This window comes from Polyodon spathula, chromosome 20, assembly GCF_017654505.1.
Source record: "Polyodon spathula isolate WHYD16114869_AA chromosome 20, ASM1765450v1, whole genome shotgun sequence".
Lineage (NCBI taxonomy): Eukaryota > Metazoa > Chordata > Actinopteri > Acipenseriformes > Polyodontidae > Polyodon > Polyodon spathula.
This window is the reverse complement of record NC_054553.1, coordinates 20,200,824-20,221,402: the sequence shown is the minus strand read 5'-3', so window position 1 is coordinate 20,221,402 and position 20,579 is coordinate 20,200,824. Positions and strand designations below refer to the sequence as shown.

General features: G+C 45.2%; 1 protein-coding gene across 1 annotated transcript in view; it reads right to left on the bottom strand.

Moving 5' to 3' along the window:
- Window positions 1-1,475: 1,475 nt before the first annotated feature.
- Window positions 1,476-20,579, bottom strand: part of LOC121295260 (alpha-N-acetylgalactosaminide alpha-2,6-sialyltransferase 1-like) — a 38,305-nt gene continuing 19,201 nt past the window's right edge. The window contains exons 5-8 of the mRNA XM_041219707.1: window positions 17,217-17,320; window positions 17,042-17,125; window positions 2,992-3,091; window positions 1,476-2,741 (exon numbers count right to left, since the gene is read on the bottom strand). Of these exons, the coding sequence (XP_041075641.1) occupies window positions 2,544-2,741; window positions 2,992-3,091; window positions 17,042-17,125; window positions 17,217-17,320 (486 nt within the window). The 3' untranslated portion in view covers window positions 1,476-2,543. The remainder of the gene's footprint in view (window positions 2,742-2,991; window positions 3,092-17,041; window positions 17,126-17,216; window positions 17,321-20,579) is intronic.

Genomic DNA, 20,579 nt, shown 5'->3' with positions numbered 1-20,579 from the left:
AACAAATAGTTCTTTTCAAATGGAGATCAGCTTGTTGATCTCCAAGGCTTGCAACATTATCTTTGTTGTCGACAGTTTTCCCACTGGGAATAGTTCCGTTGATCAGATGTAACTCGGTTCAGCTAATGTGTTTCAATTGAAAAGTTATATAGTTTGTAGTAGTGTTCTTGTGATGAGTCTTTCGGAATCTTCAAAAAACATAACTGATGGCTTCACTTAAGTTCGTTTCATGCAGATACGTGGAAACAAAGACCCGCTTTCCGATTAATGCAGCATCCCATTTACTGATCCAGTGTCTCATAGGACAGGTGGCAGGGCCCTTCCTCAGATGATGATTTTAGCCATTATCCAGAACTTTGGTTCTTCCTTGTGTTCTGTGAATTTGAGCACTTATGCACTCATGATTATGCAATTTTCTTCAGCAGTTTACCTTCCATTTTGTTCTTCAGAGCTCCAAGCCACTTGTAGTGGATGGAGCTCTTCTCACTTCTCGAGCACCTTTCGTTTGTCCAAAGCACTCTTAGGCAGCCGCACATCTGGGCAGCAGTAGCAGGTTTTGCTGTCCTGAGTTCCACCATATGATTGGTTAGTTTGGTTATTTTGGGGTGTGCCCGAGTCCACGTGGGGTGTTTCTCATTGGTTGTTCTCGTTCAGAGACAGGCCATTGTTCTCAATTGGTCTGCCATTCCGCCCCGTCGGTCAGATTTATGAGATGGTCTGGTCACTGTTTTAAGTATCAAAGCAATGTACTGCTGGCGCCTAAATGATTCATTCAGTGATTGGTAAAGATAACACACTTATCCAGCAGTTAGCTTACAACCCTTTCTAAAAGCATTCTTTGTTAGTGGGGGAGTTTGTGTCCAGACCAAGAATACACAGAGAATGGTTTTCCCCTCTGTATATTTCATTTCTGTTAATTTCATACCCGGGATGATGTTGACCCCCTCTAATGCTACAAAGGCATACTCAAGGAAAGCCTCATCGTATTTGTAAGCTGTTTCTTGCCCGCTTCTTGTTTTCCATTCATATTAAAATCAGTACACTCACTGTTGAAAGTTGATGCTCTTTGTAAAAAAAAATCCATGCCGCTCTTCTATAACAATTAACAAAATCAAACCAAGTGGAATGGATTGTTTTTCAGTGACATGCATTTGAAACTAATGATTGGGAGGGCAGTATTTTGTTTGGGAGTTACGTGATTGATGGAGATCAGTAGAGCCTATGCAGGCATGCCTGCAAGATAGGTTGTCAAACTGTGGTGAGAGGCTGCTACGCTTTGCACTGTGCAAGCAAGAGAGATACCAAGGTGGCTTCTCATGACCTCACTTGGGGTCGCGACTCACAATTTGGTAACTGCTGGTCTAGTAGTTTTACAACACACACAGACAATGAAGCAAGGAGACAGAACCTTATTTTAAAACCAAAAGTTTAATCACAAATCAATTTAAAACAAAAATCAAACAAATATTCCCCTGAAGAAGTAATACGTTATTCAATAATTTGATAATATCAACCACTTAAAATGCAAACAATTAGCACTGGGTAAAAGGATTTTAACTTGCTTTTCAAAGCCCCCCCAAATCCCACATATGGTTTGATCCATAGTGGGTTAGTAGGGTAACATTAGAAATCCTTATATACCAGTTTTACCTGCCATTGGTTGAGTGGGTTTTGAGGATATGGAGGAATTATTCTAAGCCATGTACAAGAAAACAAAAGAAAAAAGTATGTGGGAAAATATTTGCACAGTTTGAATGTAAAGAAAGCAATGTGCAATCTTACATGTAACAACAGATAAGTGTGGAGTAATGTATATCTAGGTTGATGCTTTTTCTAAGTACTTGTTTAAATAAGAAAAACATATTCACGCTAAAAAGATCCTAGGAGTCCGAAATTCAACTAGTTCAACCTGCTTCTGATTGGCACGCATTGTTATAGATTCAGCTTGTACAGAAAGACATGTGCGTGCATCTGGGACTGTGTTTATTGTTTATTATTTGATTATTGTTTGGACTGCAAGCCTACTGTTTGAGCCCCAGTACAATTGCTGGTAGAAGGGACAGTTACTTAAATAAAACAGGACACTTGTAAAAAATCACCTTCTTTGTGGGCAGTGTATCCTTACCCACAGCACTCACATCCTGACAACTACACATCTCGTAATTCATTTATTAAATGGTCAAACAGGTTTTTACATTTTTTGTAGTATAAATGCATATTATTTTTGAAATATAAACACAATGTTCTGTATATTTCTCAGAAAGAGAAATAGGCTCAGAAAGAAAGGCTCAATTTGATTTCCCCACGGCTTATTATTGCCGTGAGACAACCTGGAAGAGATTGCATCATTGGTGGTGAGACACTGACATTAGAGCAGTCTGGTGTGTCGAGGATAACTAAGAAAAGACCACTAATGTAGCTGTACAATAGAGAAAAGGTAATGAGACAAACTTGGTTCTTTTTTTGTGGAAAGTAGCTGTAATATTATTACTTCCATTATATTATCTTGTTATTGACAAAAGTAATATTATTATAGTAACGCATTATGTAGCCTCCAACTCTGATAGTTGTTTTCTCCCTTGATACAAGTTCATGATTTTAGCATCGTGCAGTTTCTTCCACTCCTTGATTTCCAATCCATAGTCATGATTGCCGTAAAACACTGTTTTAGTCTTTGTCTTGTCATAGTAGTGGTTTGGATATTTGGCATAGTCTTCTGTGATATATCCATAGGCATCGACCTGTAGAGATAAATGAAGAAATGGTTGAGAACAGCGAGTTGGTGTATGTGTGTTTTGTGTGGTGTGTGTGGACAACATTTTTGGGGTTCGAATTTTAATAAGCAAGGGCAGGGAAAAGTACATTTTACATTTGATTATCTGTCCCAGTTTGTTGGAGGATATTGTATAATACAATGACTAAGCTGTCTGTGTTTGTGTATCACAGCAGGCCAAAGGAACCAGGGTATCCCCCATTCCCAATTGTACTTACAACATCACAGAGGTGCAGAGCCAGGAGCAGAGCAAAGGCCCCGGTGGTCGGTCTGTAGATGGCCCAATGTTTTCCTTCAACAATTTTTGATTTCAAGAACCTGCAAGGCAGATGAAAAAGCCCAGAGTCACTTTCTACAGTAGCTGAGGTTCCCAACCTTGGGAGCTGCAGCTCCATCTCCCACACTTCCAAACCATTCATTTGTTATTCAGCAAACACCACAGCACATCTACACACAACATATCCAACATATGCCTCCTTACAACATCCTGCTACCTATTAATCCTGAATAGTTTGTAGCTTAATTCTGATATTTTGAATCCTAAGCTGGCTGTGGTCCAGGAAAAGGAAAACAATGAACATCTATATGAACAGTAAAACCTGTCCAACCCAGCGTCGCTTGGGAACGGAATATTGTACCAGATTAAACGGTGTGCTGGATTACAGAGTTACTGTAAAAAATCTAATATTCTACCTAAAAAAAAAAAATGACAAAATATTTGAACACTTTAAAAATAATTGTTATTGTAAATACAGTATACAGTGACTTGCGAAAGTATTGACCCCCCCTTGGCATTTTTCCTATTTTGTTGCCTTACAACCTGGAATTAAAATTGATTTTTATTTGGATTTCATATAATGGACATACACAAAATAGTCCAAATTGGCGAAGTGAAATGAAAAAAATAACTTGTTTAAAAAAATTCTAAAAAATAAATAATGGAAAAGTGGTGCGTGCATATGTATTCACCCCCTTTGCTATTAAGCCTCTAAATAAGATCTGGTGCAACCAGTTACCTTCAGAAGTCACATAATTAGTTAAATAAAGTCCACCTGTGTGCAATCTGTGTCACATGATCTGTCACATGATCTCAGTATATATACACCTGTTCTGAAAGGCCCCAGAGTCTGCAACACCACTAAGCAAGGGGCACCACCAAGCAAGCGGCACCATGAAGACCAAGGAGCTCTCCAAACAGGTCAGGGACAAAGTTGTGGAGAAGTACAGATCAGGGTTGGGCTATAAAAAATATCCAAAACTTTGAACATCCCACGGAGCACCATTAAAGCCATTTTTAAAAAATGGAAAGAATATGGCACCACAACAAACCTGGCAAGAGAGGGCCGCCCACCAAAACTCACAGACCAGGCAAGGAGGGCATTAATCAGAGAGGCAACAAAGAGACCAAAGATAACCCTGAAGGAGCTGCAAAGCTCCACAGCGGAGATTGGAGTATCTGTCCATAGGACCGCTTTAAGCTGTACACTCCACAGAGCTGGGCTTTACGGAAGAGTGGCCAGAAAAAACATATGGAAGAAGGTACTCTAGTCAGATGAGACTAAAATTGAGCTTTTTGGCCATCAAGGAAAACGTTATGTCTGGCGCAAACCCAACACCTCTCATCACCCCGAGAACACCATCCCCACAGTGAAGCATGGTGGTGGCAGCATCATGCTGTGGGGATGTTTTTCATCGGCAGGAACTGGAAAACTGGTCAGAATTGAAGGAATGATGGATGGCGCTAAATACAGGGAAATTCTTGAGGGAAACCTGTTTCAGTCTTCCAGAGATTTGAGACTGGGACGGAGGTTCACCTTCCAGCAGGACAATGACCCTAAGCATACTGCTAAAGCAACACTCGAGTGGTTTAAGGGGAAACATTTAAATGTCTTGGAATGGCCTAGTCAAAGCCCAGACCTCAATCCAATTGAGAATCTGTGGTATGACTTAAAGATTGCTGTACACCAGCAGAACCCATCCAACTTGAAGGAGCTGGAGCAGTTTTGCCTTGAAGAATGGGCAAAAATCCCAGTGGCTAGATGTGCCAAACTTATAGATACATACCCCAAGAGATTTGCAGCTGTAATTGCTGCAAAAGGTGGCTCTACAAAGTATTGACTTTGGGGGGGTGAATACTTATGCACGCTCAAGTTTTCAGTTTTTTTGTCTTATTTCTTGTTTGTTTCACAATAAAAAATATTTTGCATCTTCAAAGTGGTAGGCATGTTGTGTAAATCAAATGATACAAACCCCCAAAAAATCAATTTTAATTCCAGGTTGTAAGGCAACAAAATAGGAAAAATGCCAAGGGGGGTCAATACTTTCGCAAGCCTGGGACATTATTTGTGTATTAAGGCGTCCTTTGAGACTCTGGACAATAAATGTTGTTTACACAAAAATTTGGTAGGGTATCTTCTGTGAGTGAACGAGCGTAACATGGAGGTACGTCTTGTAAGTCCGTGTAAGGACGACATAAGTCCAAAAAGAGACACGACGAAACTCCGTATAAATGAAAGTCTGAGCTTGAGTTTGTCAAACGGAACGTTAACACTTAATAAGTGAATTGATAAAACTCAACAAAACTATTTTGAAAGTCGTGAAAAACTTTTCACGTAAAAAAAGATATTTCTCTATCGGACACACACCTTCAAATCCGTAAAACCCCCAGTAAATTTTCCTCTCAGACGACCTCTGCTAAGGATGGGCAAGCTTTCAAACAATGACGTGGGGACCCCTGTTTTTTTTTTGGCTAAGTCATAACAGATTCGATTCCCTTTTGTGTTGACCTGAGATATCCGATCAAACCGAGTAATCAATAAGACGGCCAAAGAAACCTACCTTATAATTCCCATTACTATATACTTAGGTACAGAGATATAAGATTTCTGCTTTCGCCACCTATTAAATGTTGAAGGCGGTCAATCGAAAGCAGTCGTGCCAGTTATGCTGCTGACTATCGGGTGTGGTCAATTTTGTTTGTTACTGTCAGTCTGCTTTCCCTGACCGTAAGTTGTACCCTGGTTACAATCTTCAGTCGACGTAGTGTGTGTGTGTGTGTTTGTGTGTATTTACTTACCTAGGGTTCGGACTTAGACCAAGCACACATCTGTGTGGCCACACCACACACATACTAGTGTGTGACTGTTATGTTAGATCCCAGCTGACCCAATAATCTGTCTGGTCTATTAGCACCTTTTCCTTTTAAGAGGACAATCTGTCCCTTAGTCAGGATGTATACCTAGTGCGATCACGCGCAGTGAAGCACTTCGAAGATAATTGAATATTGCACTAACGCGATTTCAGTGGGCTATGTGTGCCATGTTTTGCACACGGTTACTTGTACCACAAGAACATTTTTGGGGAATAACCCATGAACGCTATTTACGAATATACACTGACTGGATGTCAGGTGCAGAGGTGATGCAATGGCAGAAATTAAACAAAAAGAGACTTTAATCTGTTTTGGAAGGGTACTTTATTTTGTAGAGTCCCAGTGGCTGGTGACCATTACACAATATAGGGTTCCCGACCACCCAAACATGATTAAATCCCCCACATATGGGTTTGTTATTAAATTTTCTGTGTGTTAGGAGTGTGTTATTACACACTCAATCTCCACACAATATGTCTCCCTGCCCCAATATGTATTTCGAATTTTTGTGTTTAATTGTAATTATTACAATTAACCAATGCACCTGATGATTAATAGGTAAATTACTTGTTAATTACATTTATACACAGATTAATCCGAAATGCTTGTCCTGGAAAGATATGCGAACTTCTTGTAGTAGTTCGACCGAAGAAGTGTGTGTCGTCCAAACTTGTCTGTTTTGACGCAAGAAACAAATGTCCTTGTGGCAGGCTGGCGAGTGGATAGAGGCCCAGAGACAGACTGCAGTTCAAAAAAAAATAACAATTTTATTATAAATAAACAAAAATAAAGTGCACAAGGGCAAAATAACAGATACTCAAACACAAATAAAGCAAAAACAAAACTCACAAAAATAAAGTTTCCAGGCTGGGCAATGCCTTCACTGGATTTAGAAAATTCAAAAAACCACAAAACAAACACCAACCTGCTTCCTCAGCTCCCTCCTCCCAAATGAGAAGCAGAGGCCTCCTTTTATATCAGGTGGCTGGGTGCTGATTGATCGTTAATCAACCTAATCAACCCCAGCCACCTGAACATAATAAACCCAGGCAGGTAGGGGAAGTTAACCCCATCCCTGCCAATTTAAAAAGGGCAGAGCTTTGCTCTGCCACACACCTCCCCCCATGTACAACGTACACCGGCCGCAATCGGCCAACTCCCCCCTCCCCCCCCCCCCCCCCCCAAAAGTCCAGTTATGTCCCTTGGGTGGGCTGTTATGGTGGGTGGTGGTGGGCGGGGTTGATGTCGGAGCCCCCAAGCCTTCTTTGGTTGAGGGGGCCCCGAATCTCCAAGGTAGCATGGCGACGGCGGCCCGGCTCCCTCTGGTGGCGGAGGCGGCGACGGCGGCGGCCCGGCTCCCTCTGGTGGCGGAGGCGGCGACGGCGGCGGCCCGGCTCCCTCTGGTGGCGGAGGCGGCGGCGGCGGCCCGGCTCCCTCTGGTGGCGGAGGCGGCGGCGGCGGCGGCGGCCCGGCTCCCTCTGGTGGCGGCGGCGGCGGCCCGGCTCCCTCTGGTGGCGGAGGCGGCGGCCCGGCTCCCTCTGGTGGCGGAGGCGGCGGCCCGGCTCCCTCTGGTGGCGGAGGCGGCGGCCCGGCTCCCTCTGGTGGCGGAGGCGGCGGCCCGGCTCCCTCTGGTGGCGGAGGCGGCGGCGGCGGCGGCCCGGCTCCCTCTGGTGGCGGAGGCGGCGGCGGCGGCCCGGCTCCCTCTGGTGGCGGAGGCGGGCGGCGGCCCGGCTCCCTCTGGTGGCGGAGGCGGCGGCGGCCCGGCTCCCTCTGGTGGCGGAGGCGGCGGCGGCCCGGCTCCCTCTGGTGGCGGAGGCGGCGACGGCGGCCCGGCTCCCTCTGGTGGCGGAGGCGGCCCCTCCCTCTCGGGCTCTGAGAGCGGCGGCGGCCCCTCCCTCTCGGGCTCTGGGAGCGGCGGCGGCTCCTCCCTCTCGGGCTCTGAGAGCGGCGGCGGCGGCTCCTCCCTCTCGGGCTCTGAGAGCGGCGGCGGCGGCTCCTCCCTCTCGGGCTCTGAGAGCGGCGGCGGCGGCTCCTCCCTCTCGGGCTCTGAGAGCGGCGGCGGCGGCTCCTCCCTCTCGGGCTCTGAGAGCGGCGGCGGCGGCGGCTCCCTCTCGGGCTCTGAGAGCGGCGGCGGCGGCTCCTCCCTCTCGGGCTCTGAGAGCGGCGGCGGCCTCTCCTCCCTCTCTGGCTCTGGGAGCGACGGCAGCTCCTCACCCCTCTCTGGCTCTGGGAGCGACGGCAGCTCCTCACCCCTCTCTGGCTCTGGGAGCGACGGCAGCTCCTCACCCCTCTCTGGCTCTGGGGACGACGGCAGCTCCTCACCCCTCTCTGGCTCTGGGGACGACGGCAGCTCCTCACCCCTCTCTGGCTCTGGGGAGCGACGGCAGCTCCTCACCCCTCTCTGGCTCTGGGAGCGACGGCAGCTCCTCACCCCTCTCTGGCTCTGGGGACGACGGCAGCTCCTCACCCCTCTCTGGCTCTGGGAGCGACGGCTCACCCCTCTTTATTGGAGTGACCGGGGCATCTCCCATGTCTACCGCCAGGTAATTAACCACCATGAGGGCAACCTCTGGGAAGGACGCTGGGTGGTGTTGTTCCTCCCACTGTTCCCACCTCTCCCCATCCTCGACGCCACAGCGTGTTGATAACTATGGGGAGATCGTGGACGAGGTCTGCCTCAGGGTGCATCAACCAGTCCCAGATCTCCTGGGACGGTGGTGAAGGTGGTGGTGCTGGAGGTAGTGGGGTGGCCCCTGATGCCCGGGGTGAATACTGCACCTCTTCCTGGGCCTGGTTGTACGGGCATCCTGCCCAGTTGTGGCCGTCCTCCTCACACCGGCCACACCAGTTTGCCGGTGGCACATCTGGGCAGGACCGCCAACGATGGTCCTCCTTCCCGCACCAGGAACACCAAGGGAAGAGGCTGGCCGGGTCCTCCAGCGGTGGCTGCAGCAGCTTACATTTCTTCAGCTGCTGCTTGTCCTGCCTTTTCCACTGTCTGCTCTTCTTTCCCATTTTTTTTCAAAAAAAAAAAATAAATAAATAAATAAATACTGCTCTGAGCCTCTAGGTGGCGCTATCCCACCGCTGACACCAAATGTGGCAGGCTGGCGAGTGGATAGAGGCCCAGAGACAGACTGCAGTTCAAAAAAATAACAATTTTATTATAAATAAACAAAAATAAAGTGCACAAGGGCAAAATAACAGATACTCAAACATAAATAAAGCAAAAACAAAACTCACAAAAATAAAGTTTCCAGGCTGGGCAATGCCTTCACTGGATTTAGAAAATTCAAAAACCACAAAACAAACACCAACCTGCTTCCTCAGCTCCCTCCTCCCAAATGAGAAGCAGAGGCCTCCTTTTATATCAGGTGGCTGGGTGCTGATTGATCGTTAATCAACCTAATCAACTAATCAACCCCAGCCACCTGAACATAATAAACCCAGGCAGGTAGGGGAAGTTAACCCCATCCCTGCCAATTTAAAAGGGCAGAGCTTTGCTCTGCCACACAGGACATGGACCGAGATTAAATTTCACTAGTGGTCCACGTCCTCTATTAATTATTATTTTTTTAATTGTGTTTATTAATTTTATGTGCAAAATACGTCCCCTCCTAATTAAATGGGGGGAGAGGTACCACAATGTGTGAGATTGAGTGTTTACGTATGTGACAGTGGGCAGGACCCACTCACGTCATGCATACACTGAACCAGTCCCTGGGTGAGTGCAGTAGTGCTCTTGGTGGTGATCAGTTTAGCCGAAACGTGACAATGTGCAGTGGATGTTACGGCTTTAGTCGAGACCTTTGTTCTGCTCATAATGTGTCTGTTTATTTGTGTGTTGTGAGTACTATGCATAATAAAATGAAACAAAATTGTTTTAGTTTTTCACTGGTTTAAGAGCCAAGAGAGAATTGTTTAGTTTCGCTGTAAACAATGCGAAGGAACAGATTACGATTCTCTGTCCCCTTTTATGCTGTCACACATGACCCCTTGGTAAACGAGTGCAACCGCCTCTCCAATCTGTGGCTGCCACGTCGTTTCCCTTCCGGGTCAATACGTTCTTGCAACGGAGTCTCGCCAACCTGGAGAGAGGACCCTCTCTTGACAATCTGGTCGGGCAGGCTTCCGTGAGAACAAGAACTTGCTGAATCGCGCCCTCATATCCTTAGTAACATTCTGTCTCAGTCACTGACACTGTCTTTCTATTTCTGGTGATAAATTTAGAGGGAGGGCGACCTATGAGGGCGCTAAAGAATGGAGGAGAAGTATAGCTCATTACATATAGGGGCCAGGGTAACGCTGATCTTTTCCTTCGTTTGGGTAAACGCGTGGAGAGAGAAGGACCCGAGAGAGAGCTCTCATTGCAGAAAGAAAAAATGTGTTGTGTGTTGTTGTGTTTGTCTCTTGTAATTGTCTGTGTTTTGCACCACCAGACAGTTAACTCACAAATCCGGAGCTGTCGCCGAGGGTCAGCACGATCCGGATCACCACTGCACCAACCGTCACGAAATACCCGTGTCTTCACTCACCACAAGCACGTCTGCACTCACCCAGGACTGGTGACCGTGTGTTTGTTTTTGTTCGGGACTGTGCCCTGTTTTCATTATCCCCGTGCTTTACACATTGTTGTGTATTGCCGGGGATTTATTATTTAAATGGTCACCAGACCTGGAATACAAATAAAGCACATTTTTTCAAAGGATTACAATTGTCTGCCTTTCACTCCTGCACCGCATCACCACGTGACAATGACCAGCCACTTTGCCAAACGGTGTTAGCACAATCGCCGCCTACCTGGCGTTGTGCTGCAATGTCTCGACGACGTCTGTGACCTCTTGTTCGCGCTACGTCTCCTCACTTCCTCCCTCATGGCTCTCGATGTACCGTGAGTAACTTGTCCATCACGACCGACAACGGCGTCGTTCACGGGGATGGCATTGTGGTGACTACAGCGGGGGCTTTCCGTACCCACTACTTCTACAGTCGCCTCCTACTGGACCTCCGCACAGCGGCTCGCCTACCATGGCACCGCGCGGGAGTTCTGGGCAAGCCAGCTGGGACCCTGCCTGATCGGGGAGGCTCAGGCAGCCTACCAAGCCATGAGTGACCATCACGCCACCGACTACGACCTGGTCAAACAGGCTATCCTCCGCCTCCTTAATATAACTGCGGAGACCCACCGGGCGCGGTTTAGGGAGTACCGGAGAGCCCCGGAGACACGCCCCAGGGTGGTTGCAGAGCGGTTGTGCGACCACATGGTCCATTGGCTGACCCCCGAGAAGAAGACCGCCCAACAGATGGGGGAAGCCATTGTGGTGGAACAATTCTGCCATGTGGTCGGCGCCGAAACCCAGGCGTGGATACGGCGCCACAACCCTGACACCCTGGAGGAGGCGGTCAAATTGGCTGAAGACTTCGAGGACTCCCTGACTTCTGCCCGGGTCGGGATACTGTCGGTCCCTGCCCTTCGCAGTAGCCGACCTCTCCCTCCCTCTCCTCCAACACCACCACCACCACCACCCTCGTTCCCAGGACCCAGACCTCCCAGAGCACTAACCCCATTGGGCCCCCTTGCCTCCCCCCATGGAGACCAAGGTTGGCCCCCAGCTGGGGTAGAGGTGCTGCCCCTGCCCCGTTGGTTGGTGGTCACCCCTGTCTAAAGATTGGAGTACCTCTGGGATGATAGACAAAATTCACCAGGCATTTGGTCCTGCCCGGGCTGCCATTGAGTGTGCTGTTGGCCGTGCCGCGTGCAATTGGGCACCTGAAACTGGTAGCGCACGGACCCGTGGACTTTGGGAGGGGCTTTTACCCAGCCCTCCCCGAAACAGCCTAATTACAACAAAATCTCTTGCATACGTGGACACAGGGTGTGTCCCACAGCTCAGAACAGCTCTCTTGGGCGGTGTGTCGTGGCGGCCACAAGGTCAGGTGGCCATCTCCTGTATCCATGGAGACACGGCGGCATACCCCACCCTAAAAGTATATTTATCGGTAGGACCGATAAAATGTCACCTCGTAGTAGGGGTGGCGGAAAGGTTGCCACACCCAGTTATTCTGCGCCGAGACTGGCCAAAATTCAAACAATTAATGCAAATAATGGCAGTCTCAGCCACACGTATAAATGTGGCAGAAAAAAAGAAAAGGGAACGAATTGGTGATGTGTTTCCTTTTCATACTGAAATGTTTTCCCCTCTTTTCCGTCCTAGAAAAACAAATAAGGAGAGACTGACCGCGAAATGGGAGGGAGCATCTTTGAGACAAGGCTGGGGTCTGGTGGGAAAGTGCTGGGATGGTAACAAACGGCAGTCGAAGGGAGTGGGAACGCAGTGTGACCGAGAGAGCGAGGTTACTGGGCCAGCTAGGGCAGAGGTTATTCCAGCCCCTCTCAATGTACCGGACCTGTGGTACTCAAGCGTGGACATAGTGTGGGGCCAACATAACGACCCGTCACTAGTGCACGCTTGGGGGCAGGTCTGGTCTATTGAAGGTAAGGATGTTGATGGCGCTGGGGAGCTAGTATATCCACACTTCAGTATCAAGGGGCAATTACTGTATAGGGTAAACCTAGCCGCGGGCACAGGACAGCCTGTAACACAATTATTGGTTCCCCCGTCTTGTCGGACCGAGGTCATGAGGCTGGCGCATGATATCCCTTTTGCAGGGCACCTCGGAGCCGAGAAGACAAGGGAATGGATATTGGCTCGATTCTATTGGGTAGGTCTTCATACTGATGTGTCGAGATATGTAGCCACATGCCCAGACTGCCAGCGAGTAGTGCCGGGTCGAGTGCGCCCCGCCCCTTTGGTCCCACTGCTGATTATTTCCACTCCTTTTGAGCGCATTGCAATGGACATAGTGGGCCCTTTGCTACCTTCTGACTCTGGGTATATGCATATATTAGTGGTGGTGGATTATGCAACGCGATACCCGGAGGCAGTTCCATTGAGGTCCACTAGTGCCGCTGCAATAGCCACAGAGTTAGTGCAGATTATGGCTAGAGTAGGGATCCCCAAGGAGATCTTGACTGATCATGGAACCAATTTTTTGTCCAATACATTACAGCAGGTGTACAAAATATTAAAAATACATCCCATCAGGACGTCTGTTTATCATCCACAGTCGGACGGTTTGGTGGAACGTTTTAATCATTTATCATTTTTAATCAGACCTGGTGGAACCGACTCTACCTTTAAAAATTCTCGAGAGCAAAAACTTGTGCACACAAGAGCAAAACATTGGGCATCGCTTCTTCCCTACCTCCTTTTTGCAGTGAGAGAGGTGCCACAGAGTTCGACGGGGTTCTCTCCCTTTGAGCTCCTGTACGCCTGGCAGCCTTGTGGCATCCTTGATCTGCTGAGAGAGGGGTGGGAGGAGCACAAAGGCTTGTCCAAGAATGTAGTGAAGCATGTGCTCCTACTAAGAGATCGCCTGGATTTGGTCGGTCGTTTAGCCCAGGACAACCTCAGATCGGCTCAGCACCAACAGCAGCAGCATTAAAACAAAAATGCACAAATTCGAACTTTTCGAACAGGTGACAAGGTAATGCTGCTACTTCCCTCATTAGAATCAAAACTATGTGCTAAATGGCAGGGGCAGTATGAAGTGATTCGGGCTATAGGGAATGAATTATGTGAATTATGAAATTAGACAGCCCGATCGCCATAACGAATGTGAAATTTACCATGTCAATTTGTTAATGCCCTGGCAGGCAAAGGAGGTCTTATTTATAGCCACAGGCAATAAGGAGGATGATTTAGGCCCCTGTCCAGAGACCCAGAGCACAAGAGAGATTTCTATGGGGGAACAGTTGGTTCCGGATAAGCAAAGAGAGCTGCGTAAGCTTATTGAGGAGTTCAGCGATGTTTTTTCTGACGTGCCCGGCAGAACAAACTTAGTTGAATATGACATTATCTCTCCACCAGGTGTCACAGTGCGAGAGAGACCATACCGGATCCCAGAAAGTCGGCAAAGTGGCATTCGCAAAGAGGTATGGGATATGCTCGAGCTTGGGGTGATTGAACCTTCCAGGAGTGAGTGGTGCAGTCCAATTGTCATAGTGGCTAAGAAAGACGGCACCAACCGCTTCTGTGTGGATTTCAGAAAGGTAAATGCTATTGCCAAGTTCGATGCATATCCCATGCCTCGGGCCGATGAACTTTTAGACAGACTGGGAAAAGCGAGGTTTATTTCCACTCTGGACCTGACAAAGGAATACTGGCAAATCCCTTTAACCTACAGCTCCAGAGAGAAAAACGCATTTTCAACACCAGTAGGGCTGTTACACTTTAAAACCATGCCATTTGGGCTACATGGTGCGCCCGCTGCCTTTCAGAGACTGATGGACCAGGTTTTACGCCCACATCATGAATATGCTGCAGCATGTATTGATGACGTGGTGATTTACAGCTCAACCTGGCGAAAGCATTTGGTTAGGGTTACAGCAGTTCTTCAGTCTCTAAGGGCAGCCCGGCTGACAGCTAACTTGAGGAAATGTGTGTTTGCCAAAACACTCAATATTTGGGATTTTTAATTGGGAATGGAAGGGTGAGACATGCGGTCAGCAAAATCCAGGCTTTGGTCGATGCAGCGATCCCCAAAACCAAGACTCAGGTGAGGTCACTACTGGGCTTAGCCGGTTATTACCGCCGCTTCATCCCCGAGTATATCACAGTGGTTAACCCGTTACTCGACCTCACCAAAAAGAGTGCTCCAAATTTGAATAAGTAGTCAGCTGAGTGTCAGGGGGCGTTTGATACTATTAAGCGTAGACTTTGCCAGGCCCCCACTCTTATTACTCCACATTTTACCAAGAGATTCATCCTCCACACCGACGCATTGGATGTAGGTTTGGGTGCAGTCTTGTCCCAAAAAGTAGCTGGAGTAGAACATCCGATATTGTAACTGAGTAAAAATATGTTACCTCTTGGGAACGTAACTACTCCGTAGTCGAAAAAGAGTGTTTGGTCATTAAATGGGCTACTCACTCTTTACGATACTACCATGCCTTTGATAATAGACTGGTAACATTTCTTCAAATGCAGTGATTTGTTCCCATTCAATATTGTGCAGAGAGTTTTGACAATTGCCTAAGCTATTGTTGCTCCATATTTGTGGCAGATTGTGGCATTTTGACTGCTGGACAGTTACTCTTGGAAACTATGATATGTAGAAGTTCATCTCTTTGGGCTTGAAACACTTTTGGTGCGTAGTGTTTTCTCAGCCAGTCGGCTGACTGTATTACTCCCTTGGTTTTCATGTTTTCTTCCAAAGAGTTTTATCTACAGTACCTTTTCCAGAGCGATATCTGCTTTTATCAAAGCTACTGTCAGCTGAAATTTAGCCAAGTCTTTAACTTTGCCAGCTTTTGTCTGAGAAGTGAACACATTTTTAACAATAGCTTGCTTTTTTGTGGTCTCCCCTGAGTCGCTTTGCAGCCGTTTGACACAATTGTCCTTTCTGGTGTGGTCTACCGCTTTGTTACATACTGAACAAAATGAAATATCACCCTGTAACAGGGAAAGATCTGTGCTGACTCTGCTGGCGTGTTCACGGGCTGCAGGAAAAGGGCGGCAGTCGTCCAACAACCGCCTGTGAGTCATGGCAGTGACACGGGGAGGTGGGAAAGTGGGTGTGTAGACTTTCCCCCTCTCTGAATGGCTGAGAGGCGCGTCTTGGGAGATTGTTAGCCCTATAAATTAACGCTCCGTTGTTTCCTCAGGTCTGCCCACTTAGATGCAACGAGAGTGCGGGAGCACTGATCCAGGACTGGGAATCAGGCGAAACAAAGAGTTTCATAGCGAGACAGAGAGAGCAGGGAGCCCTTGGGCAGACCCCGGCGTTTTGTGACAGAACAGACTAGTTAGCCTACAGAGTAGGACGGTGATCCGGGTCGTGCGGGTAGCGACGGCCGGGATAACGCTGCCGAGTGCAGCACCTTTTATTTATAGTTTTATTACTGTTTTATTTTCCATTGTTCTTTTCGCCTTCTGTTTTTATTATTATTTCTTTGAGCACCTGCGAGTGCACTTGCCATTCACGTACCAGCTGTGGTATTTCCGTGGTGCTGTCTATCATCGTTGATAGGCAGCCCACGGTCAACAGTGCCCTCTGCCGGAAAAAGCAAGAACTGTTTGAAAATAAAACTAGGCACCTGTGTTGTGTTTTCAAGTACACCTGTCTGTAGCCTAGTCAGTGAATTACCCACACCCCTTCCACACACCCGATGAATGAAACTCACCAGAAGGAAAATCTTTTTCGCCTTGCTTTGCTGTAATGAGTGATGCTAGCAGCTATAGTTTAAAAAGCACTTTTTTCAGTGTTTATCTTCCAGTTAACAAGAGCATAGTGCAAGGTAGCATTATAAAAACAAATAGCACCCAGAAACAATCTTCCTCCAAGTGGCCATCCGTTTATAAGACTAAATGCAAAATTATCACATAATATAGCTTTCTCACAATGCCCTCCAAAAAAAGGACCGTGTTTCTTTGTGCTTGCTATAGAGTTGTGACCCTGTTAATAACCTATAAATTTAAACAACAAATGTAGTCATGTATTGGTAATAATCTGTTAAGAATAATCTTTTATTAAATCAATGAAACAAGCAATTGAACATTCTATCGAAGTAGAATTGTCTGATTCATTACAGTAAATAAAGTTACCACACCCTACAGGGACGAAAGACAACCGTCATACCAAGCCCCTTTCCAAGTGCTTTGTCCCTTCCCTCAGCGCATACATTCCCACCATTCCAATCACACATTCACAACAATGCTCACACCAGAATCAACATCCCTCCACCTCCCACTTCTCCTCCTTTACAGCTGCCCCCAGGATTATATATGTGGGCGTCTTCAATCACCCCAAAATATCTATTGATGCCCAATATTGAATCTATACACCATTGTCATTTTTATATATTCCATTATCAGTTGTATTTACAAATCTGTTTATTTAAATCTTTTTTGACTGAACACTACACTAGCTCCGGGTCTTGTGTGTTATTGGGATAGTCATTTAAAAAATCTTCAGGTACAAAGTAGTTCAAAAGTTTTTTAGAAGGGTATGCCATCACAAGATCAGAACGACACATAAAGATAAAAAAGATGTACCTGTTTTTAATGTATCTGTTAAAATCAGGGTGAGCAACCAAATAATTTTCTGGTGTGAAATCCGTCCCATAATACGACCTTGGCCTAAGCAACAAAAAATACACATGAAGAAAGTTACACAAACAAACCACTTCAAAAAAAAAATATTCATAAATAGACACAATAATAATCTTACCTCTTCTTAAGATAGGGTCCTCTGGAAACCTCTGTATTCAGCATTAATGCTCTTAGCCATTGGTAATCCCTCATGCCTTCTGTAACCAAGATGTATTTTATTTCCTACAAAAGGCAAAGTGTCTGTTTTAAAGCAACACACATTTTCAGCATTCAGGATCATTCTACAGTTGATTACAGAGAGACTTGTATCACTGTTGGTCCTGAAATAATAAAAGTCCTGCATGTAAACACCCACACGTAGCACAAAACACAAACACAAGTCCACAGTGTGTGCTAAAGTTCTCGTGGTGTATTTACAGTTTATCTGTGAGACAGTGCAGTGATGTTCGACTAAGTGCTGCCCTTCGGCGACAACTCCCGATCGTTCAGCCATCTAATAATAACAAACAGTGTATTTTTTAGACACAACAGAACCAAAACTAAACAAACACGATAACAATCCTCCAGTTCTCTTTTCAGCTCACCATTAACCATACAAAGGAACAGATCACTTCGCTCCATCCCCTTTTGTACCATCAATCATGACCCATTGGTAAACTAGTGCAACAGCTACTGACACATTGTTTCCCTTCCGGATCGATGATTTAGTGTACAGTAGCTCCGCCCTCTTTCTAGATGATCAACTTCCACCTAGCCTTGGGAATGAATTGTCTGGCCATCCAGTTCAGGGCACTCTGTTCCCTTTACACAGCGCCCTCACAGGTCGGAAGGGAGATGTATCATCAAGAATCATTTTGTCTTCACTTTGTCACAGTATGAAATACAGTTTTATAAATCAAACTGTTTAGACTCCTTACAGGCTAGACAAGTTTCATGAATAGCAGTTTTATTTCCAGAATCAGGAGGATAGCTTAATAATGACTCTGGAGGATCAGACATGTGTGGATGTAGACATCATTCTTGCGCTGCATTGAGGTGACAGGGGTATTATTAACTATTATTAACAAAGCAAATACATCAGGTAACTCTAATATTGCGTGCTCACACCAGACGGCTTTTTCAGTCTGATTTAAAAGGTGGTTCTGCTCCCCCTGTCTGACATATAATGAAAAGCTGGACGTGTAGGATAACTCCAGCCCCATAATGTAATTCTCAATATAAAAATGATATATTCCACACAAAGGCATCAACATTTCAGTTTCAGATTTGTTAGGGTCCGATATTTGAAATCTAAGATGTTATAAAGTACCAAGCGATAGCCAGAAGAGTTTTTTGTAGCATCAAGGGGGCTTTTATTATCCAAACAGGAGTGAGGAACACAGGAACAGAATTGCACTTTGTACAACTGTGGCCATAAATAAACAACACCACGTCACAATTAAAAAAATAAATAAATCTGTAAACAGTTGATTGTCAAAAGGAGGCAATAGTCTGAAAATCCCTCAGCGCTTTACACACCAACCAGCTTTATACTCAACTTAGCCCCTCCCCCTGGAATAAAACAAATCATTAATTAAAAAAATACTTATATCTTACTCTAAAATGAATCAGTATCTGTACACAGTCCAGCTTAATACCTTGCATTTGGTTACTTGGCAAATAAATACCGGCTTCATGATTGGTGAATTCCTCATACTGTGCAATGACATTTCTACATACTATTAATGCCTAGTGTGTATAAATAAATGTATAAAGGTTTGCAGTTAATGTTTACCCTGAGTTTAATATTTTGGGATTAGAGGCAGCAAAAAAATAGTATTGAAATTACACATTTTAATTGATGTGTCAACATAAGTTTTAAAGGTTTACAAAACTCAAAGCTGTTGCTGAATTTGTCACTCAAGGTTGTTTTAAAAAAAATCTTTGGCTGCTTGTTACCTTTTTTTTTGCAGCCAACACAGACCATTTTAAATAACTCGTTTCCAGCAGAAATTTGTTACATTTTTAAAGCTTGTTTCAATAGCGAATCAAGTTACAATGTACATTTTTAAAGAGCTGACTCAGTAGCTAGGCTAAACATTAAAATGCTTCAGTCTTGGTTTTTGGGTGATGTTCTTGATGAGCTATCAATGGCGGTGTTTACATGGACAATTCATGACAGTTTTCCTCACAATGTTTTGGCCGTACTTCTCAGGAATTACGTTTCCATGGAATTATGATTTAGGACAACAAATCTGTCTGTGACAATGAAAATGACTGCAGTCATAGTGATTGAGGGGATATTTCAATGTCCCTGTCTGCATACTAATTAGGGAAAGAGCGACTTTTAATATCGTGAGGAGAGCTTGCACATGCTACCATGAAGATAAAAACATTTAACAAGATATATGAATTCATGTGTTGCCGCACACATGCTGAATTACGCAACGCATTAGATACTTTGTTGTTGGATACCTTTCCAACACACACACACACACACACACAAAATACCATGATTTTTCTGGGCCCCTATGACTACTGCCATAATGCTCTTTCCTATCTGTCTTATTTGTGAAAACTTTTAGGGCCAGCAATGCTGTTCTGCCGCTTCATAAATCTAATTTTAATATGACAGACTTCATTTACAAATGAGTCCGACCTACAATTTGTCCATGCATCTAATTAAGGCTTGACATGCCTTAAAAGAGCGGTGGAGCACATTGCATGGCAGAACGCATGTTGGCAGTGCTAACATGGCCTTATATGTTTTTACAACATTTATAAATATCAAGAAATGAGTGGATATAAGCATATACTATTTCATGAACTAAATGTAACATGTATGGCTTTTTTTCCTATTAGTGATAATAACGGAATATTCTAAATATTTATTTTGAGAAAATAAATCGAGAGTAGTGTCCATTATTGTTTATAAAGATCCTGAGAATAAACGTATACTATCTCATTGCAATCACTCAGGTGAAACAATGTCTTGTAATTTGCCCAAAACATCAATACTTTATAAGAGAACTTTTATGGTATGGTAAGGGCCCTCGAGTCATTGCATAAAATGCTATACATGTATCTCTACGTAGAATACATAATAAAAAGTACTTTACATAAAAAAAAGAAATATTGTGTTGAAAAAAAAAAGCAAAAAGTTTGTATGGTTTCTGAAGTACTTTATAATGTTCCCCAGAGTGTTCTGAAAAAAAGGACACAATTTCCAATATGCTACTGTAAAAAAGGAATTGATTTTTGAAGTGATTTTTTATAGGAAGAGAGTCAGTTAAAGCAAAAACCGTCAGGTCCTGGGGGTGCATCCCACTGAAAAATGCTTGGTCCTGAAAGGGTTAAGTGTTAGTTAAAGAAATTATGCTAACCTTCCAGTTAGATCTTTCTTTGTTTAAGTGCAAATCCACCATATAACTCAGGTGGATTAAAGTTAGTATTACTTAATTTAAATTAATAACAAATTAATTGATCGTAGGCCTCCATTCAA